Source organism: Gadus morhua, unplaced genomic scaffold (genome assembly GCF_902167405.1).
Source record: "Gadus morhua unplaced genomic scaffold, gadMor3.0, whole genome shotgun sequence".
NCBI classification, from domain to species: Eukaryota; Metazoa; Chordata; class Actinopteri; order Gadiformes; family Gadidae; genus Gadus; species Gadus morhua.
In genome coordinates this window covers 68,559-92,271 of record NW_021963965.1, presented here as the reverse complement: position 1 = coordinate 92,271, position 23,713 = coordinate 68,559, and the positions used below count along the sequence as shown (strand labels likewise).

Here is a 23,713-nt window from a genome sequence, read left to right as displayed (position 1 = left end):
AAACGGGCCTCTGTGTTGGGAGCGATGGAAATAAAGTGGATCTTCCCGTTCAGTGAATGGAGTTAACCGATTCTTCTTTTATATATAACCCAAGTATAGGCAACAATAATTTGTACATTAGATTATTATTCATAGATTAGAAAACAAAAGGAGATTGTTAATATTTGGGAATAACATGGGAATGAATGAAACGCGCATGCGCATTTAAAAGACAGCGTTCACAGGAAGTGCGTCATTATTGTGCATCTAGGAACCGTCCCCGAGTCGATCTGGCAGCCGAGCCGCGCAACTCATTTAGGCTACGTTATTTAATCAGAATAATAGTGGTTGAAGAAATGAAACTTTTGAGGAGAATGCGATACGGAGAAGTTATACCGATTTTTTAAGACATAGATATCAAAATTCAAGACTTTTTCAAGTCTTTTTAAGGTATTATTTCCAAATTCATAAATTCAATGCTTTTAAGACTTTTTAAGACCCCGCGGGAACCCTGAAACACATTTGTACAGAGACTATCAACATCAAGAATACCACGAGGACAAAGTTCACCCAAGGGTACTTTCAATTTCAAAAGCAACACGGCCAAGTCGGAGTCTGATTTGAAGTCTTCTTTTTCTTTCAGTTCACGCTATTCCTGAAAAGCTTGCCCAACGTTTACTCGTGTCTGGCCTCTGTCGGTCAGTCTCCCTTTTCTCTTCTTCTGTTCCTCCGACATTGGGTTTCTCCGTCTCTTTTTCGTCGGCTGATCTCTGATGAATGTAACAATCCCTTAGTTACTTGTGTTTATATCGAGCCGGTTCCGTGTTTGGGGGTCTGTGCCGCAAAGCAATTCGTTACTTCGCGAGACCCGAGACTCCCGCGAGAGTGGGCGGCGGGTCGCCGGCAGAAACATATTCATTTTCTCCGCCAAGATGCGCAAGGGGGAGTTGAAACAACGAACAATCTAACAAAAATGTATAATGGAACCATCGCAATGACTCCTATGTTATATTAAGGTAAATCAAGCCAAAAAAGTTGCATAGTTCCCCTTTCACTCGTGTCTGATATCTTTTCTGGTCCATTCTTCTTTTGTTCCACCGACAGTCGCCTCTTGGGTCCCTTATCAGTCAATTGATCCATGATGAATGCAACAATTGCCTCGCAACTGGCTGTTTATATCTAGCCGGTGCCATGTTTGGGTGTGTGTCTGTGCCGTAAAGCATTTTCGAAACTACAATCTGACTACATTTTCGAGGATACTTCCGTTGCGTCACATCCGGATTGTGTCGGTCCGAACAGAGCAAGTTGCATATGCGCTTTTTCACTGGAGAGGCGACATGGGTAAATGACACACCCACCAATCGACCCAGAAATGGATGCAGAACCATCAGCATAACTCTCAACCTGCATACTTAATGTAATTTTGGCTAAAAAAGTTGCATAGTGGGCCTTTAATATCCTGGCATCTTTACGCGCGACTTATGTGTATTGCAAGCAGCCAATTGTATGACCAGTATAATTACAGCATTTATGACTTCAGCATGGGCTCCCACCACTCCGGTGAGAGCTGTGTCACCGATCAAAGCGGCCACTCTCAAATCGAAGGGGGAGAGTTCCCCCACTCCCGTCCCCACACCTGTTGCGGTCACGCTTCGGCGGTGGGCAGAAACCCTCCGCTTCACCTCCACCTCGAGGTCTGACCACTTTTTTTTAATTTCAGAGTGTGTGCGCTGCTGAGACCCCACTGCATTGACGGCCTCGCAAACACACTCCCACTCACTTCTCTTTTGTTTTGCATTTATCCCTGTTGACAGGGTTCCAATAGCATATGCTTGCGCATTTCTACCTCGTGGAGCAAAATCTCGAGCTCAGACTCCGTGAAGTTTCGTTTTTTGCCTCTGTTCATGGTGCCAGGTGATCGGATTAAGAGGTGAATCTCAGGTCCAGAGGCCTATTGCAATTAAATTGCATATTTAAATGAGGGCGTGGACAGGGAGGAGTTTGGCACCTCGGCATGTGCGCTCAATTCCACGTTGATCGAGAGTACAAAAGAAACGTGCTTGGATCCATGCGTTCGCACACTTTGATACATCTGAATTTATTTGTGCGTAAGACAGTTTCTGGGTTTTGGCGTACGCCAAGTTTCAGTATGAAATCCACGCAAGTCTTAGTACATGAGGCCCCTGGCCATATGCTTCCCACTTTTGCAGGGAACATAGGACCCTTTTCTGGGAAAAGGGTCCTGTTAAGTTATCTGGGTTATGTTCTCATTTGTGCTTGCCCAACTTGAAATGGCACCGTTAGAAAGAGGACGCAGGACAGCTCAAATCCTTCTCCTTCCCTTTATTGAACATGAATTGTTTTGAATATGAAAAACAAGCATTCCGTATTGTGATTCGGATTCGGATTATGATTATGATTAGATTGAAAACCCATTGATAAAGAGAAATTAAATCAAGTCAGTTCTCAAATAAATTTATGCCTAATCAAACACTTAAATAAAATCCAATAAATCTGTTGGATATCATAAAGAAATCCAATAAATCGGTTAGATATCATAAACAAATTTATCTAATTACAATATCACTATGATATCTAATATCGCTGTTGTATAATAGCAATGGTCTTCCACACAAACATTTCAACCATGTGCGCCTCTACCAAACGTGCCCAAGACGGACGTCTGCGCCGTCCCATGCGCTGTCACATGGAAGACATGACAAACGGGAAAAAGTTCCAGAAACATACGCATTGTGCAAACTACACCTTAGTTAAAAAAAAAAATTACATACCAATGCGTGCTCTCGTGTCCTCCCATGCACAAACCCTTCAAAACCGTCCGGAAATCGCGGACCTTTATTGCCTCACCCGTGCTCACTCACCTCACGTGCCAATCAGGCAAGTGCCGCCCAGTGTGTTTCCAAAATCGAACACGTGTGATTTACGCATTTCACCAACACGCCACTAGAGGTCGTCATCAACGATACGATGTTATTTTTTAATCTAAATGCGACCTCTGTCTTTACAGGTCCTATGTTCCCCGCAATCGATCAATCTTTAAAAACATTTAAACTTTGACGCGACATTCGCGTGATGACAGCCAATCAGCGTTCAATGTTACGTTACACATGCCACTGAGTGACATGTGTAATGTAACAGCCATTCAGCGTTCAACCGGCCAACTCAGTGCAGTGCAGTCCGGGGTGAACTGCAGCATGGAGGAGAAAGTGATTGTTGCCGTTTGCGACTCCCGGAGCTCTATATAGTAGCCTAGGCTATATAATATAATATAATTGTATGTATAATATCAAATGGGCCAAAAGTTCTGTGCGCCTCCAGATGGCCGTAGCGCGGGGAGCTCTCGTAGGGATTGGGCTTCTCGGGGTTTGTTTAATGGCGTTGACTCTTCCGTGGTCATTACAATATTATGAATAGACTGCGTCGGGTTCTCCGACGTCTCTCCCTCTTCCACAAAAGGTAAAGACATGCAATGGTGGTTATCTCGGCCGGAATTTGGCAGTAATGGTGGAAAACGTAACTGCCGGGGAACATAGAACCCTTTTTTTTAAAAAAGGGTCCTATGTTCCCCGGTCACATACATATCAGGGAACATAGGAGCCTTTTTGGGAAAAGCGGGAAACATAGGACTCTTTTTTAAAAAAAGGGTCCTATGTTCAAAAACAATCAACACAACTTTACATTGTATTGCACGCACAGCAAGACCATGCAATGTATAAATTGGTGACTGGAATAAATAAGCAATGTAATCAAGTGTGTAAGAGCATTTAAAATCAACATTAAAATGACCTACGTTGTACAAATACAAAAAAAAGTTGGACAGAAAATCCTGAAGGGGGGGCCACGACTGTGGCTGTGGTGTCAAGTGGCCAGGGGCCCCCTTTTTTCTTGGCTCATGATAAGGGTTGAGCAACGAAACTCGGTTCCGGTAGGGAACCGGTTCCGACGTAAACGGTTGTAACGAGATCGAATAAGGCCCCGTTTACACGAAGGGAAAACGCAGATATTTCCACGCGGTTTGCCCTCTCATTTACACGAAAACACAGTTTTTGTCACAGAAAACGATCATTTCTAAAAACTCCGGCCAAAGTGGAGATTTCTGAAAACACTGGTTATGTGTTGTCGTGTCAACGTGGAGAAACAGGGTTTTAGGTTCTGAAGCGTCACATTATGCGCCAGGAAATACTTAACCTCATATGAGCGCCCTATGTTTACAGTTTGTTTGTTACAGGAAAACGCTCGTGTTATTCGTTGCTGTTGATTCTGAGGATTCTGATTGGCTTGCATGGCTTTATCCTTCTCCCTACGAGAGTTGAGATTCTCTGCCCGAGCCCGAGCCGACCCGGCCAATATTTCCCAACACTATCCTCGGGCCGGGCCTCTGATCGATTTTTATCATTGGTTTATTGGCCTAATCTGAGGAGAAATCTATGCCATAAACAGAAATATTATGGGCGTTTATTACACGGGTCTTCTCAATGCCGTGGAACGCTCCGTTCACTTGCATGGGTAGTAGTCCGGTGACTTGTCAAGCCCAGCGTCTTCCGTTGCTAAGCGACGTCTTCGCTGCGCGTCGGACGGTGTACTGTTCGCCCCTCGGTGCTTATTTTCCCGATAATGACCAGCGTTCTATTCATTATCCCTTACATATATATTTAGCAGAGTAGGCCTAGTAACAAATGTGTACAAAGTTACATATGTATTAAAAAAAAAAGTCTGGTTAAAATCGGGCTCGGGCTCATAATTACGGTTAATGTGTCGGGTCGGGCCGGGCTCGGACAGAACGGGCACAGGCTCGAGCCGGGTCGGGCTTGATTTTATGGGCCCGATCTAAGCTCTACTACACTGCCGTCCATAGGTTTGGCATAGTTATAATGGCGCTCGACGGCGTATTTATGCGTTTTGATGTAAACAACAACTTTTTTGAAAACGATGCTGTGTGCACAATGTTATTTTTGAAAACGGAGGGGGGGAAATATTTGTTTCTATAAATACCCTGCTACGTATAAACATGGCCTAAGAACGCACATTTCGGTTCCTCATAACGGTGCTTGGCGTTTTTTAACGCCCCCTGACCCGCCCCCATGCTGTTGCGGCGTCAACTTGCGTTAGTGCTGGGCGCTATACCGGTTCACACTGAATAAGTAAGGAATAATCACCGAGAGGCCGGGCAATAAACAGTTTGATATGCCCGGCTCGTGGACGGCTTACCGCCCGAGACGAAGTCGAGGGCGGTAACCTTCCGCGAGCCGGGCATATCAAACTGTTTATTGCCCTGCCTTGAGGTGATTATTCCGTTTATTCTACTTCGCGCCGGCCAACATAATAAAACAATTCATATACTTTAATAATTAGCCTTTTTCTTATTCGTATTGCATGCTTATTAAATGTATGCTCTGTTTAAGTTCATCTCCCTCGAAAAGTAGTTCTCTTTAGAACTACGGTGAATAACGTTAGCTTATTCACCGTAGTTCTAAAGAGAACTGTAGGTAACGCGTTTCTATAGCAACCACACAAGGTTGCAACTGATCACTAGTTTAACAACGTAGTTGTTACATTCGTATCAAGTCAGCTTTAATGACGATCGATCAAACATGCACTCCTTGGTTTATTTTTACAACGGACCTCATGTTTGAAATGTATGTGATAGAAAACGATACAAGCGGCGTATTGATCTACTGTGCTCAGTCAGCAGCAAGTAGAACCGACAAGTCAGCGGGCAATATGCCGGATTAATGCACCCCTCCCAGCCAATCAGAATCGAGCATTGTTAAATGAAGTAGAATAACGGTGTGTATTTTCGTTAGGATATGATGGTTTTATATACCGCCATACCGGTGTATTTGATTACACAACGTTCGGAACGCAGCGCTGCGCGACACTGTTTCAGACGGGACCCTTTTCAATGTTGCGCTAAACACGCATGGTACAAATTTCTTTATAGGTCTGCGAGGCGTGGTATTTCAGGCCAACTGGTAAAAGAGTGTGTCACGGCTTTCAAACATATAAACCATAAAGCCTATGGGCGGCTCGAGACTCGTGACGGACTTGTCAACGCGCTGCGGCATCGCTTACTTGATGTTGTTTTGATTGAAGATCGGCAGGTTGTAGTGGGTGAACGTGAATGAACGTGTGCGTGTGTGTGTGTGTGTGTGTGTGTGTGTGTGTGTGTGTGTGTGTGTGTGTGTGTGTGTGTTGCGAGCGAATGTCATTTTAAAATAACAAACAAACTCAAAGTTGATGCATGCATCCAAAACTTTCTGTTCAAAACCAAATAAACAAATCAAAAACAGAGTCGTTATTCGGTTCAAATACTTTTTATTTTCAAAACTTGGGAATTAAAGGCCCACTATGCAACTTTTTTAGCCAAAATTACATTAAGTATGCAGGTTGAGAGTTATGCTGATGGTTCTGCATCCATTTCTGGGTTGATTGGTGGGTGTGTCATTTACCCATGTCGCCTCTCCAGTGAAAAAGCGCATATGCAACTTGATCTGTTCGGACCGACACAATCCGGATGTGACGCAGCGGAAGTATCCTCGAAAATGTAGTCAGATTGTAGTTTCGAAAATGCTTTACGGCACAGACACACACCCAAACATGGCACCGGCTAGATATAAACAGCCAGTTGCGAGGCAATTGTTGTCCGAGGTAGGAAACCCAAACGCCGCCGTGTTTGGGTGCATGATAGAGTTTAGATCGGGTTAGATTAAATAATGTCGGATATAAATAACGATCTCATCTCATCCGTTTATCCGGGGTCGGGTCGCGGGGGGAGCAGCTCAAGCAGGGGGCTCCAGACTTCCCTTTCCCGGGCCACATTGACCAGCTCTGACGGGGGGATCCCGAGGCGTTCCCAGGCCAGTGTTGAGATATAATCTCTCCACCTAGTCCTGGGTCTTCCCCGAGGTCTCCTCCCCAATGGACGTGCCTGAAACACCTCCAAAGGGAGGCGCCCAGTAGGCATCCTTGCCAGATGCCCGAACCACCTCAGCTGACTCCTTTCTAAGTAAAGGAGCAGCGGCTCTAATCCGAGTTCCTCACGGATTACTGAGCTTCTCACCCTATCCCGAGACGCCAGCCACCCTTCTGAGAAAACTCATCTCGGCCGCTTTTACCCGCGATCTCGTCCTTTCGGTCATCACCCAACCCTCATGACCATAGGTGAGGATAGGAACGAAGATCGACCGGTAGATCGAGAGCTTTGCCTTGCGGCTCAGCTCTCTTTTCGTAACAACGGTGCGGTAAAGCGAACGCAATACCGCCCCCGCTGCTCTGATTCTCCGGCCAATCTCACGCTCCATAGTACCCTCACTCGCGAACAAGACCCCGAGGTACTTGAACTCCTTCACTTGGGCTAAGGACTCATTAATAACGATAATCGGGTTAAATAACTTCACATGGTGTGTCTGGTGTGTTTCCAGCATTCGTAGTGTTGATCAGCAGAGAAATAGTCCGCCAAGACGTTGAGGTTGCTTAGCAGCCAGAGACTCTGTCCATGCAAGTGAACGGAGCGTTCACTCTTCGTCATAACTATCAAACCAAACATCCTTCACATTCACCGAGCGAACATTCTCAAAGTAAAATGCACATTTCTCGCTAAAAATGTTTCCATAAACGCATTTAATGGCGTAACTATGTTACTATTTCCACCCAGAAAAAAGAAAGATGTCGGCCGTATGCTTCTGTGCAAGGGTCACTACTATGGTCACTACAGTAACGAATTGCTTTACGGCACAGACCCACAAACACGAAACCGGCTCGATATAAACACAAGTATCTAATGGATTGTTATATTCATCATAGATCAGCCGACTAAAAAGAGACAGAGAAACCCAATGTCGGAGGAACAGAAGAAGAGAAAAGGGAGACAGACCGACAGAGAGGCCAGACACGAGTAAACGTTGGGCAAGCTTTTCAGGAATAGCGTGAACTGAAAGAAAAAGAAGACTGCAAATCAGACGCCGACTCGGCCGTGTTGCTTTTGAAATTGAAAGTACCCTTGGGTGAACTTTGTCTGCGTAATATTCTTGATTCTGATAGTCTCTGTACACATGTGTTTGCTCAACCATTTTTTTGAGCCCTGTAAAAATTGTTTTCTCGACCGTTTTGTTGTGAGCCCTGTTTGTTTCTAGCTTGCTTGGTTGCAACCATATAAACACCTTTGTTTCCATGGGTGTTTTGCTGTTCGTATGTCTCGTCCCCCAGATACAGACTGAATCCCCGAATACAGGTTCTTGTTTATTTCGATTATTAAAACCTCTTACACTGATTGTTCTGTTCAACCTAAGATAAAATAATTATAACCTAGGGTATAAATTCTCCCCGTCAACTATAAAAAATGATGGATTTATGTTTATTGCAATGCAAATACACCATTTTAAAAATGTATAACCTTGCCTACACTTTATGAACATCTATTTCGGACATGGCTCCGCGCATTCGCCGGCTTCTTTGAAAACAAATGCACATGGCTCGCGTAGAAGAGCATGGGGAAGGGACGTCAACGAGTTGTTACGACAGTGTTGTGAAATATCTACTACGAAGCTTTAGGGGGCGCTGTGTAGAGAAATGTGCGTGCCAAAACCAAGAAAACAGCGAAGAAATGCCCGAAGTTGCATAGTGGGCCTTTAATGTGAGGGGAATCGCAATAGCAGCCTAGCATAGACATGGCTAGCAGCCTAGCGAACACATGGCTAGGATTAGCATGGACATGGCTAGCAGCCTAGCATGGACATGGACAGCAGCCTAGCTACTAGCAATTACTAGTAGCCTATAGACATTGTTGGTAGCCTAGCACGCACATGGCTAGGAGACTAGCATGCACATGGCTAGCCGCTATCAGGTAACTTTAAGTATTTGCAACAATGGTTTTCATAACTTAAACATTGTTGCTTAAACATTGTTGCTAGGTAACTTACATTCTGTTGATCAAATACAGCTGTAGAGAATCATCTGGTACACTTCCTTGATTTGTAGAAAGGTATTTAGTTCAATTACCATCAACCTCGATCAATACATCTCATAATGTTTCCCAATTATCTTTCTGGTTTTGCTATTCTGTTACCAACTGTATTTATGTTGGTTATCGAATAAACATAGAAATAAGAATGTATAAAATGTACAGTATGATTTAATATACATGATGTTGATTTATTTATGAATTTGTTTTCAACCAGAATACATAATAGGAGCACAGTAAAATTAGTACTTTATTAAAAGCCATTATACAGAGATTTTATAAAGAGGCCTAATGCTTAACTCCCGAACCAAAACAAAAGTTTGTATTGTGGATTATTCAAAGGTTAACCCTAATATGTAATGCATAGCTGCACAGTAGTATTTTCAATTTAAAGAAATTGATTCAAGTGCAGTAAGCTACAGCCAAAGAACATTGACAAAAATGTCAGTCTGCCTAAACGTGCAGCTTGTTCATGTGTTCTTAGGAACATGAATTGTTCAGTTCCATGTCGGAATAGCGGTCTGCCTCGGTGCGACGCCGCTGCTGCACGCTGTATAGCTGTTGCTGGTCTCACAGCACTTTTTCTTGAGCTTCAGACACACGAAGCAGAACTCCACCTGGCAGCGTGGGCACAGGATGTTCTTGCAGGCTTTCTGGTTGTGCTCCACCTTCATGCCACAGGTGGGGCAGGCCCGGATGGAAGGGCAGGGCCCCACCCCCGGTACCTGGGACAGGGTCATGGTGTCACACCCTTTCAGCAGATCCAGCACCTTGTCTGAGCAGTCGTCGTTGTCACAGCTGTCGCTGCGCGGCGCCCTCCCCTTCCACGGCCTCAGACACTGCCAGCAGAACTGCTTGGTGGGCTTGTTGCTTTCTTTACAGATAGTGCATTGGAAACAGAGATTGTCTAAGGCCTGTCGTTCCACGTAGGTTTTACAGCCAGGGCACTGTTTGGGAACACAGGAAGCAGAATATTTTTTAGCATATAGTTAAAATATTAGGGACCCTTACTATGCAGAAACATTATCAGGATACTCACTGCTTTGAATTTGGGAGCAACTATACAGGCGAGTTCTTTCTCAAAATGGTCCATCTCCTCAACGGTCAACAGAGCAAAGCGACGAACTTCTTGGTAAGACCATTCGGCGCCACACTTCTTGCCATCCGGCTGAAGGGCTGGGCAAATAAATTTGGACTGCCCCTGTGTGACATTGGAATACAGCAATACTTTAGGAAGACTTTTACATATTCTAAGACAAAATTCTTTATTTTATTTAGCCTATGGGAAACCCTGTTAAAAACAGAATTGTGCCTATTCGTTCCCATGTCTCATTATTATTAGTAAATAAGTAACTTAATTATCTTAATATTATATAATAACAGGTCTGTCGAACCAGTTGGTCAGTGTGCATGTGCCAAGCAGCCTGCAATTCACACACACACACACACACACACACACACACACACACACACACACACACACACACACACACACACACACACGCGCGCGCGAGCGGGTGCTGACGCAGACGTTTCTAGACAATGGCAGCGCAGGACACCGCATACACACACCGCACACACGCACCCAAACACGCACGCATTGAAAGACAACGGAAAGATTGATCCCGCATCCCGCTGTCTTGCATAGTGATATCTCCCCCTCCCCCCTTCCGTATGTTTTCATGGCGTTGCCGTCGACAAACTCCCAGGTAAGACGTTCTGTCCATAGACTGTAGAAATTGCATAAAAGAAGTGAAGAGACAATTTCTCACGTCGACAAGCGATGGCAGGTTGTTCATTTTGTCATATAAAAACCATAAATTTCAAACATCAGGCCGACCGGCATATCAACACACAAGTCACGTGATCTGAAAGAGACAGTCCTAACACAGAACGAAAACATGTCAATAACACAGTAGCCTATGGTGAATTATGTCTATAGAGTGCATCACAAGACTACCCTTCGTTGCTCAAATGTGATATTACCCTCCTCCTAGAGCTTCCCCAAATGTCTTGCGATTGTGATATCCCCCCTCCCCCCTGCGACTGTTTAGGTTGTTTTATTTTTCTTATGTTTTGTGTGTAAGCTATGACTGTGACTGTAGGCTACTGCTGCCTGTCTTGGCCAGGAGACTTGTAGAGATGTTTGAACTCAAATAATGATTATTATTTTCAACTAACCAATAGTAGTTGCCATGCATTTTAAAATTTCAATGCACTTTTCAGCCCTGAATAACAGTAAAAGCTATTGAATCATTGATTTGCATGCATGGTATACTACACTTTCGATTGAACAATTACCCGTTACCCATAAATTGACGTGTAAGCCCTGATATTCTCCTGCTTTTCTCCTGATGGGCTGTTTGTGTGAACAACATATCCTGACATTTGTACCCTGAAAATCTCCTGAATAACACTACCCCTGAGATCGTATTTTTTCCGTAGGAAATTTAAATTACCTTATATTTGAAGAGTAGAAAGTCAGTATTTCTCACACCACGATTATTAAGAAGCATGTAAATGTGGTACTGTCAAAAGAGATTATTTTATTTAACTTAGCAAAAGGTAATTTTCTCTGAATTTAAGGGCTTGAAACGATTTTTATTAAAGTATGATACCAGTACATTCATTTACTCCTCATAATCGGTGTTGAGAGGAACTTAAAATGTAAGCAGCACCCAGGTGGAACTGTTGACACTTAGGTAGTTGCGTTACGGGTTGTCGTCAGATGGGAGCACTTCCGCCCGCGTCCTCAGACGCAACTTGGATGACGAACTGAGCAGTCGTGTCTTCATTGTTTCTCACCATTTTCTGTATATTACAGGTCAGTAGTTAGTTTAAACTATAAAATGTCAACCTTCTAAAGCCTTGCTTTATATGTATAACTGTTGAAGAAGTTCGGGTCATGTTTTGTTGTGTTTCTAGCATACTTAAGAGACTTTAAAATACCGCCGTTGAGTACAATGGCAGGGGTAAATACCGGTAGGCGCGAAACAGCAGGTCCCGCCGATTATGGGTTTATTTTTCGCCCTGTGTATTGCCTGCAATATAAGGTTTTTTTCGTTAGCACTTTGCACAGTTAGTTTTATTTGTGGTCTCCTTTACACTACAGTTCAAATGGGAATGTGAGTAAATGTTAAAGGTTCATGGTTACAGATTTACAAGTTTGAAAGAATGTTTATATTAATGCATACTGTTCAAAGATAAAAATCTTGACTTGCATGGGTATTTACAACTTCCGGTGGTGAATAGCGTCCTCGGTTGCTAAGCGACGTCAACGTCTTTGGCAGACTATTTCTCTGCTGTTCAACACTACGAATGCTGGTAATGAATAAATTGTAAAAAGACACAACATGTGAAGTTATATTTTTGACGTGTCTAGTTCACCGTCATGGAGGCTGTGTTCAGTAAAATAAATAAGTAAATAGCAATCCGTTTTCGGCGCATGTAGGTCTATCTGCTTAAGCCCACGTTGAAATAATTTTTTGATGTTGAATGTTGATGGCGCAGTTGATGAAATAATCAGATTGATTTCATGCAAATCATAAAAGCCTCTCCCAGTGTCATTGTGTGTGCGTGTATCCGAGGTGTGTGCATGCGTGGGGGGTTCTTGATTGACCAATTTTCGAATATTATTCTAATACTTCTCGAATATCAAGTAGTATTTTTGCCAGAAATGCACATCCCTAAAAGTAGTAACTTCAGGCACATCTGTCAAAATAAATGTTTTTTTACGATCTTTATTCATTCATTGCGCCGCGGCCAAACTGACGGGGATATTCTCTGAAATTATGAATCTTAAAGACGGCGTCAGGTTCTCCGACTCTCTGGTACTTCAGCAACACGTAAAGACTCGTAGTGGGGGTTATCTCGGCCATGGTGGAGAAGGAATTGTGGTAAAGGAACTTTGGCTTTGACTCTCTGAAGCCCATATTGAAACGCGACATAGAGGAGAAAGGGATTGTTGCTGTATGCGGGACAGCTGTCTTCGGGTCCATTTCTCTGACGCTCCATTGTTCCGTCCTCTCAGTCGTATGCTGACTCCTCCGGCTGGACTCATCCCGCTGCTCCACCGCCGGAGGGGTCCGCATACGACCGAGAGGTCGGAACAATGGACCGTCGGAGAAATGACATGGACCCGAAGTGAACTGACAGCTGTCTACTGAAAACATCTTTCTCGATTCTGCGGGGGCCAGAGTTTGTTGTTGCTAGTGACGTAAAGAAGTCAACCGGTGGCTCTATTACCACTAGTTGAAATGCGCCACCTATCGTACCGGGGAAAGAAATGCTGCGGCCAATGAATCGATTTTCTCACCGCCATGTATACCCAGACAATTGCAGTTGTCCGATTGAGGAGCATAATCAAACTATGGCCTTAATCTGATTAAGTTGTGCATGTAAACGTACTGAATGGCCCCCTAAATGATAATCAGCCTGTTGCCTTTTGTTCGCTGAATGGTTGAAAGAAAATGTATATGTTGGCACTGCTTTTAAGAGTCGTTTGTGGTGAACGCTTAAAGATAGGTCTTAATCATCATAACCCTAAAAGTACATATCATACAATAAATTACAATAAATGTGTTGTACACTTCTTTGTTATTTGGACATCCATTCTGCTGTTGGTGTTATGGCGCTTAACACTTCGGTTCTTTGACGTCTCTGGTATTTCCACAACGAGGCTGTAGTTGGGGTTATGCGAAGCACCACCGCCCGGCAGCGGGCAGCCACCAGCGAGCGGCGCGCGGTTCGGTCTACTTCAGATTGATGTGGCGCACACAGTTTTTGGCCAGGATAATATGTATTATATGAAATAGATATCTAGTATTTAATGATATTATTTAGATATAGAGCTCCAGGACTTTAACGGAAGTGTTGTACACTTTGTTATTTGGATAACCGTTCTGCTGTTGGTGTTATGGCGCCTAACACGTCTGACTCTCGTCTCTGGTATTACCACAACGATACTCGTAGTGGGGGTTATCTCAGCCATGGTTGAGAAGTAATTGGGGGAAAGGAACTTTGGCTTTGATTCTGTGAAGTACATGAATCATGACATGGAGGGGAAAGGGATTGTTGCCCGTGATTGTCTCCCACTTAAGCCCCGCTTCCTGCTTCCTCGGCAGCGAGGCTCCGGCGGGAGACAATCGGGGTCAACAATCGTTGGCAACGATCGCTTTCTCCTCCATGTCGTGTTTTCTAGAATGTTGATGTTTCAGAATGTTGGTCATGGTGTTATGTCAATTAAGATTGAGGCACTTCATTTATTGATCAAGTCAACTGTCACTCTCAACATTGGTGCCCCCCAAGGATGTGTTCTAAGCCCCCTGCTTTATTCCCTATACAACCATGATTGTACAGCCAATTACAACTCAAACTCTATTGTCAAATTTGCGGATGATACAGTAGTGATTGGACTCATCTCAAACCACGATGTTACAGCCTACCTAAATGAAATGAAGATGCTGACATCATGGTGCAATGACAACTGCCTTGAACTAAACATTGCCAAAACAAAGGAATTGGTGGTTGACTTCAGAAGGGACAAGCAGAGGCTACATCACAAACCACTGAACATCCATGGTGCCCTGGTGGAGACAGTGAGTCACTTTAAATATCTGGGAGTAGTCATCTCTAAGGACCTTTCATGGACATCACACATCTCCAACCTGGTGAAAAAAGCAAGACAGCGTCTGTACCATCTTAGAAAGCTGAACAAATTCAGAATATCCAGAGAGCTGCAGAAAACATTCTACTCAGCAATAATAGAGTCTGTTATTTCTGAAAATATCACGACCTGGTACGGAAATAGCAACTCTCAGGATAAGAAGGCCTTGCATAGAGTCATCAGGTGTGCAGAGAAAATCACCAACACTGCACTCCCTGGACTGGACTTCAGGACATCTACACTAGGCGTTGCCTGTCAAGGGCAAATACAATTTTAAAGGACTGTCACCCAGGCCATATAATGTTTCAATGGTTGCCCTCTGGAAAGAGGCTTTGTTCTCAAAAGGCCAATACAGAAAGACTGAGAAGAAGTTTTTTCCCCCCAAGCCATACGGACATGAATGCATAATTCCCCCCTCTTCATAAACTTTTAATGCCCCACGCCGACTGAACGGGGTCACACATACATGAACCACACGCTGGCGCTGGCGGAGATCAAAGCCATCTTCCCCGGGGGACTCTTCCAGGGAGACACCTTCCGCATCGTTCTGCTCGGAATATGATTCCCGGCGGAAAGGAAGCTTCATTTGTGTTGTCAAGCTAACTCGAGTGACTGATGCAGACTAGAGCTAGCCCCCCAGAGCTAGCTCAAGCTAATGCTGCGTTCAGGACAACCCGGAATCCGGAAACCAGAGAGCGCAATTTGACGAAAAGGCAAAGTAGCGTCACCATGAGTGATGATAAGGCGGCAAAGCTTGCCGCAGAACTAGATGAACTAAAGAACAGTCTAGCAGGTAATCGGAAGATGGATATTAACATGGAGTACGGGGATATGGATCCCAAGAACTCAAAGACATCTCTTTTTATCCTCGCAAAGGATTTCTACAAGTTCTCATTGAAGGCCTTAGATGAGCTGAAGAAGGTGTCGGCCGACTCCAGCTGTGACTCTGATGTTCCTGCACTTGTTAGGAAAGAGATAACAGACCTACTCCCTGGCCTATTGAAAGAGGCTCTGATGCCGCTTTCACACCAAAAAGAACCGAGAGCCAGTTCCGGGCTGGTGCTAGGGCCAGTTCCAAACTGGTTCCAGCCTTACCCCAGTTAAGAACCGGTTGGTTTCACACCGGCCAGAGCCAGCCATGGAGCCGGCGTGAGCAACGTCATGACGTCACTGCAAACGTCTCGGCTAGTGAGCTTGGACAGAAGCATACGGCCGACATCTTTCTTTATTCTGGGTGGAATTAGTAACATAGTTACGCCATCAAATGCGTTTATGGAAACATTTTTAGCGAGAAATGTGCATTTTACTTTCATAATGTTCGCTCGGTGAATGTGAAGGATGTTTGGTTTGATAGTTATGACGAAGAGGGAACGATCCGTTCACTTGCATGGACATGGACTCATCTAGCTGCGTTGGCGCGTTGACGCGTTGAACCACCACACAATAGGCGCGCAGAAGAACCCTCGCGCCAGTTTCAAACACAACAACAACAATTTCGTCTTCGATTCAATCCGTGTATGGTTCGTTCTTTGAATATTCCGATTTAAAACAAAATCAGAAAAAACAAAAAAGAACCATACACGGATTCACGTCCAGTGTTTACTTCGGTGTTTTAAAAAATGCCGGTCTTCGTTGGTCTTCCTGTTTATGAAGGTACGGATAACTCCGCCCCCTGCCCCCGGCGTAAAAGCGGTTCTAGTTCTAGCCCAGCTCTAAAGTGGGGCCAGAGTTGAACCGGTTTTTAGGGGCCGGAGCCGGTTCTTTGGCGGTGTGAAACCAAAGCCCTGGCCCTAGCTCCGAACTGGCCCGGAACCGGCCCCGATTTTGCGGCGGTGTGAAAGGGGCATGAGTGATCTCAGAACTGCACCAGTGAGTGCCCCCAACGTCACGGAGACTAGCGACCCGCCGAGCGAGACCTACAGCCTTTTCCTCGAGAGGCAAGTGGTAGGAGATGAAGAACCTAAGAAGATATCTCACCAGGAATATGTGGACTAGAGGTCGACCGATATATCGGTCGGCCGATGTATCGGGCCGATATTTGTCATTTTTTAATCTATCGGCATCGGCCGATATCTGTGTTTAGTAGCGCCGATTTATAGTCAGGCATGTCCGCGGGCAGCCCCGTGTTATTGGTACCGGCAGAACGCATGTGAAGGACCCCAACCCAAAACTTGTAATCCTGGGAGATAAGGTAAGGCTTAAATTCTGCTATTTCAAAGTTGTATGGTGGTAACATATTTACTAGGTTATATATGTTACAAGTAAACTATGAAGTGTTGCTTCACTTAGTGAAAGGAAAAAAAAAAAAAAAACGAAAAGCATTGAACCGTCGAGAGCTGTAACCTAAGGCTACAGCTGATTGAGTTCACAGGCTCACAGTTAACTTGTCCTTGCTGTTAGCTTGAAGGACTTTACTCGAAATCTAGTAGCAGCTTGCTTGCTTACAGTAATATGTTGGCCCAAATGTTATGAGTTCTGCTTAAATTTTCCTGTATTGGAGTCGAAAAATGTCCCTCTGTTCGTGGGTTGAGGAGGCGGCATTATGTTGCGCTACGTTATGCTACTCCGCCCCTCTCACAGACAGCTCCGTGCTTGGAGACACAGAGCAGCCATGGAGCAGCTCAGAACGGTGTATGACATTTGTTCAGAAGCGTGGTTTAGGTGAAGCAGACAATAGCCGAGTTTCCAACTTATTTACATCAAAGAAAATTCACCTCAAGAACATGCGCAGCTGCGTGTGTTTCTATCAACGTGTTTGCGAATAAAAATGGATCGTTAGCCTGATGAAGTGACGTGTTCAGACCAATGTCTGTATATAGCCTACGTCCACAGTAAAGTAGTATAACGTTAATAGTCAAGAATGTGAGAAATCACAAAGGGTTTAGCATTGCCCTTGCAAGTCTGTGCATCATGACAGTTATTTTGTTATTTATGTATTTGTGTGATTACTGCTAGATTATGGTAATTTGGTTTTAAAAGCAAAAGGTTAAAAACAAAAACAACACATAAGGGAAGGTTTTGTTTCTTTTACGCATTTTTCTAAATTAGTGTGTAATTGTTTTAATGTGAATAGAATATTGGAGTTGTACACTGACACATGCACTTTAAACTGTGTCAAATGTCATTTTCATTTTGTTGCTGGTTGCTAGTGTGTTTGCAGTACTACTGTTATGTAACATATTTTTATATTTTCCAAGTTTAATTTTTCACACTTGCGCCCAAACAAAACTGGTATGTATGACTCAAGGTTCAAGTCAGAGTTCAATAAATGTTAAAAAATGTTAAAACAAATTGTGTGCATCTACTTATTATTAGTGTGACGCTTTAGCATGCAAACTAATGGGAAAACTTTTAGATATCGGCCCTAAAAATCGGCCCAAAAAAATCGGCAGCCCATATCGGCTATCGGTTAACCCTGACCTCTAAGTATCGGCATCGGCATCGGTTATAGAAAAACCCATATCGGTCGACCTCTAATGTGGACGTAGTGAAGCGAGACCTCAAGACCTCTGTACCCACGATCCCTATTCTGAAGACTCAACACCATGAAGTTAAAGGAGCTGTTAACATGATTTTCTCGACCAAGGAGCACCGGGACAGTGCAAAAGAAGCTCTGGAATCGAAGTACAAGACTACCTCAAAGACCACAGAGAGAAAGAAGCTGGATCCTAAGCTGACAATGTTTGATCTGGAGGCTGAGTACAGCTGTGGTGAGGACCTAGAGAAGAAGATCCTAGAAAAGAATCAGGGTATTCGGCGGCTGAAAGAAAAAGGAGAATTGTTCAAGGTTGTTTTCCTTGACAAAAAGACCAAGGATTTTGCAGTACTCCAGGTTTCACCTAGAATCAGACAGTGTTTGAGGGAGTCCGGTGACTGGATACATGTAGACCTCCGACAGCACAGAGTCAGAGATAGGTACCATGTGGTACAGTGCTTCGACTGCCAGGAATACGGACACATGAGTGGCTCTCCGTACTGTAAGAAGAAAAGTACACCTGTCTGCTCGTATTGCGCTGGTTCACACACTTCTAAAGACTGCCAAAGACGCAAAAGTAAGGATACTGCCGCTATCAAGTGTAGTAACTGCAGCCACAGCAACAACAAGAGAGAGAAGGATAAGTGTAGGACACACATAGCAGCTGATAGGCTCTGTCCCTTCCACGTCAAAGAGAGAGCTCAGATCATGGGGAGGACCTTCGGGAGTGATCAGGCAAAAACCTACTATGTTCAGAGGTCAAGGGATCTTCAAAAAGAACTTGGGATAAACTAATACTGGCAAGTTTCAACGCACACTCCATTGTGAACAAAACAGTTGGTGTTCTTGAGCATCTCGCAGACCAGGAGATTGATATATGCTTTGTTCAGGAGACTTTCCTCCGGCATGCAGATACTGCAAAGCCACAAGAGATCAAAGACTATGGCTGGGGAATAGTTTCTGATCCAGGGAAGCACCGTTCTGGAGGGGTATTGCTGTTATCTACAACAAAAACTTCAAGCTGAAGTCCAATACTAATGTTAAGAAATACAAATCCTATCAAGTAATGGAGACTGTTATCGAGACCGAGAGTGCGATGCTACGTCTGGTAAATATCTACAGGCCACCGTACACGAAGAAGGCTCGGTATACTGAGTGTTTTTTCCTTGAGGAATTTAGTGATTACCTCTATGACCTCTCCAATAAGCCAGGAACTCCAGTTATGGCCGGCGACTTCAACATACACGTTGAGCGACCTGGTGACCACTACCCTGAGAAGTTTTTGACACTACTTAGCCAACATGGACTTCAACAGTGTGTGCCACTGGTGCCAACGCACAATCTTGGAGGGACACTTGACCTTATTATCACAACAGATGGGTTTAGAGACTGTGTGCACTTTATTAGTGTTGTAAACTCGGGAACATCATCGGACCATTCTTTGGTGAGAGCAGAAGTTTCAGCTAGTGTCTCACATCTTGTTGATGATGCTAGGAAAATCAGTTACAGGGACTTTAACGAGATTGTTATTGATGATTTCAGGGAGGATATCCTACAATCGGATCTGTGTCGCTGGAGCAAGTGGTGCTCTGCGAGCCTTGAGGAATCTGTCTCTCTCTACAACAAAGTACTGCTGGAATTCATGGACAAGCACTGTCCGGTTATCAACAAGACTGTCAAGGGAAAAGATCGCCCCTGGATGGATGAGGAGCTACGTGTATTGCAGAGGTAAAGAAGGGCTGCAGAGACAGCATGGAGGAAGGGAAAAGGAACACACGATGATAACGTCAGGCTCAGGAACGGTTTCTGTGGTTCAGAGAAGAAGAAGAGGATCGCCTTTACCAGAAAGTCTCTATTAGCTTCTGCAAGTGACACGAAATCCTTGTGTAAGAAAGTTTACAAGCTGACTGGTAAACAATCCCAAGTCCTGCCTTCTAGTAAAGATACAAAGAAACTTGCTGAAGACTTTAAGGAGTTCTTTGCAGATAATGTGAATACCATCAGATCCAGTATTGAAGCTGAAGCTGAAGAAGAAAACCAGAGGAAACCAGCAGATGATGATTTTAAGTACCCTGTGGGAATAAAGTGTGAAGCATTTGATCACATCAGCAAAGATTCTCTGTTGAAGTACATCTCTAAACTGTCCAGCAAGTTCTGCTGCTTAGACCCTATACCAACATTCCTCCTGAAGAAGTGCTCAAACAAGCTTGTGCCCATTCTACTGCACATTGTTAACATCTCAATGATGCAGGGTGAGTTTCCTAGTGAGTTGAAGAAGGCGGTTGTCAAACCGACCCTAAAGAAGAAGGATGCAGATCCAGACTGCTTGAAGAACTATAGACCAGTCTCAAACCTTCCTGTGGTCTCTAAGCTTCTTGAGCGGATAGTCCTAGACCAGCTGAACAGCCACCTGCAGACCAACAACCTCCACTGCCCAGTTCAGTCTGGGTACAGACCAAATCACAGCTGTGAGACGCTGCTTGTGAGGATGACTGATGATATCTTTAGGGAAATTCATGCAGATAATATTGTTATTGTTGTCCTGCTGGATTTATCAGCGGCCTTTGATACCATCGATCATAAGAGACTTCTAAAGAAGCTGGAGAATGATTTCGGTATAACAGGTTCTGCCCTGAACTGGTTCAAGTCATATCTCAAGGACAGGTCCTTTGGTGTGAAGATTGATGTATCCATCTCTAACCTGCTGTGTCTACTATTTGGAGTTCCCCAAGGTTCACTTCTAGGACCCATCCTGTTCATTCTATACATAAAACAGTTACAGAAGATAGCAGAGAAATACGGTCTCAGTATACAACTCTATGCGGATGATTCCCAGTTGTATATATCATTCCACCCAATGAGACCTACTGAACTCTGTGATATTACAGCAAGGATCAACAACTGTCTGTCAGAGATAAAAAGCTGGATGATTGAGAACTTCATGAAACTCAATGAAAGCAAGACGGAGCTGCTTGTGATGGGTAAGCCGCTTGTTCTCAAGAAACACAACCTTGAAGTAAAGATACAGTTTGGTGACACTACCATCACACCAACTATCTGTAAAGGAGACAGCTGGAAAAGCCTGGGTGTTCCCTTGGATGCATCACTGAACATGGAGAGACAAGTCAACAATGTCAAGCAGAAGTGCAGCTGGGATATGACAAACCTCAGAACCATCAGACGGTACCTTGATGAGAAGGTGAAACTCATGCTGATCAAGCAGCTAATCATCTCTAAGCTTGATTACTGTAACGCTCTGTACATGAATCTCACGAAGACAAGGCTTAGGAAACTCAAATCAGCGTTGAACACAGGTGTACGTTTCATCTATGACATCACAGATATGAACGTTGACCTCACTCCTTACTACAAGAAGGCTCACATCCTCCCAATTGAACAACGGATATTTTTCAAAGTATGTCTTCTCTGCTTTAAAGTAGTGAATGGGGTTGCCCCAGTGTATCTCCAGGAGCTTGTCACAATGAATAGTAATGATCCGACCTTGAGGGAGTCAAGACTTCGTCCGGCTGATGTCGTTCAGATGAAGCTACCAAAGATCTCCAAGCTGAAAGCAACAAACAGGCGCTTCAGTAACTATGCACCAGAAGCTTGGAACTCACTTCCATCTAGATTGAGAAAGTTTGATAATATCAGCATTTTCAAGGGCCAATTGAAAATTTTTCTTTTTGAACATCTGTAGGCGTACTTTCATGTTTCCTACTTGAAACAGTTTATCTGTCTTCCATGGAGTGCTATATATTTGCTTCTACCATATGTTTTTGTTAAAGTTAGGAGTGTAGAGCCGCCCTGACATGGGCAATATTCTGTCTATTTTATAGTAAGTCTATTGTTGCATATGGGCGGGATATAAATATTTTGTTTCGTTTCGTTTTCATTTATTTAATCCAATCCTCTTACTTTTCTATTATTATTAAACTTTGCACAGCTGGGAGTTGCAGTCGCAATCCTCAATTCACTGCTTTTTGTTTCTCAAATTAAGCATGAGACTAATACAAATTCTTGAATCTTGAAGTCAATCTTCCTCACGGGCTTCACAGCTCGGCCACGGGCAGCCCGGCCGCTACAGTCAGTGTTTAATGACGATTATTGAACGTTGAGCATTTCCTATTATAGGCTACTGTGTAAAATGCTGTTTAGAATTAACTTTTGTATCAAGAATGAAAGAACCAACAAGTGACGCTCTTTTTCCCGCTCTCCTTGCTTGACCGCGATCTACCATCTAGGATTGATTGCTCTTCCTTGGGTCCCCGGATGTTAACACTGAATTTTCAGACATTGAATTTTACAGCTGGATTTGGCATGTTGAAACGTTAAATTATTTAATGTTGAATATTTGATTTTGATTTTTTTAACATTGCAAAGTAAAGCTGAATATGATTTATTGAGTTAAATTCAGAAGCAAAAAATCCAGATACGTTATTTCAATGCATAAATATTCAGTGCTTAGAATTCAATGGCTTTTTATTTTCAAAATCCAATGGCACAGATTTACTTCCATAATTAATTCATTAGTAGTCTGGGCAATCTACATTTTTTATTCTCAACAATGTTAAGGAGGATCTTCCTCACTCTCCCCACTGGAGAAGGCGTTTTTTTTTTCTAATTCCTCTGCGTACCACTTAAAGGGATACTTCACCGGTAAAGATATGAAGGTTTTGGAACTAAATAATTCTATGTATTATAAATGCGCAAAATAAATGATACGTTCTAGTTTAGACTTCTGCCCCCGTTCTTTCAAACGCATAATTTGTATATTACAGTACAGCATAAAAACATTTGCTAATTACAGTAGCTCAGCACATCAAGTATTTGTACTAAACCTTTTCTCACTAATTGAAACAAGTGTTTATCTTATACAGTAGGCGCACTTTAGTATAACAGCACTAAGATTAGTATAAAAATCACAACAACCAACACGAATTTGAAGTTTTATTCATGAAAAAACATGAGCTATTTACAAAAATGAAAGGTGTAGGCTGTAGGGTGTGTTTTCTAGAGTCAAAATAGTCACAGCTCATCTTGAGCATCTACTATCTCCTGGTAGCCACGGTACTGTCCATCTTGTGCTGGTTAATTAGCTCTGATGGCCTGGACATCACAGCAAGCCGATACTGTCTAAGAAAGAAAGAGACCAACATTAGTAAAGCAAGATAAAATATGACTGCAAGCGGTAATTCATGGGGTCCGAGCAAAATGACAAGTCAAGAACACACTAATGGAAGATATATAAATATGACATATAATTGTGAAGGAATGATGTTGATGTTCCCCTTAATGCCATACTGTGCCTTGGCTTTCAGGTGACTGTGCTGTAGAGCAATGGCCGGATGTCATGTTCAGCATGTTCATAATTGTCTAATCGGGATTCGAACTCTCAAACTAAGGATCACCAGTATAATGCATTATCCCCTTGAGCCACTGACAAAACTGAATTGTAGCCTCATTCACATGGTGAAAATGTCTATTGATAAGCACACAACAGCCAGAAAACTCCAAGCAAGCATTTCTCAAATTAATTAAGGGCTTTCTTAAAGGCAAATTACTGAAAAAATCTTTGAAATTCTGGGGAAATTAAAAATTTGTTGTCAAGAAC

The 23,713-nt window shown here is 43.5% G+C and overlaps 1 protein-coding gene across 3 annotated transcripts in view; it reads right to left on the bottom strand.

Moving 5' to 3' along the window:
• Positions 1-9,124: 9,124 nt before the first annotated feature.
• The window catches only part of LOC115538269 (putative E3 ubiquitin-protein ligase ARI6), a 71,238-nt gene continuing 56,649 nt past the window's right edge, over positions 9,125-23,713 (bottom strand). For all 3 annotated transcript variants that reach the window (XM_030349952.1, XM_030349954.1, XM_030349955.1), the window contains 2 exons: positions 9,999-10,160; positions 9,125-9,906 (listed from right to left, as the gene is read on the bottom strand). In XM_030349952.1, coding sequence (XP_030205812.1) covers positions 9,457-9,906; positions 9,999-10,160 — 612 coding nt within the window. In that variant the 3' untranslated portion in view covers positions 9,125-9,456. The remainder of the gene's footprint in view (positions 9,907-9,998; positions 10,161-23,713) is intronic.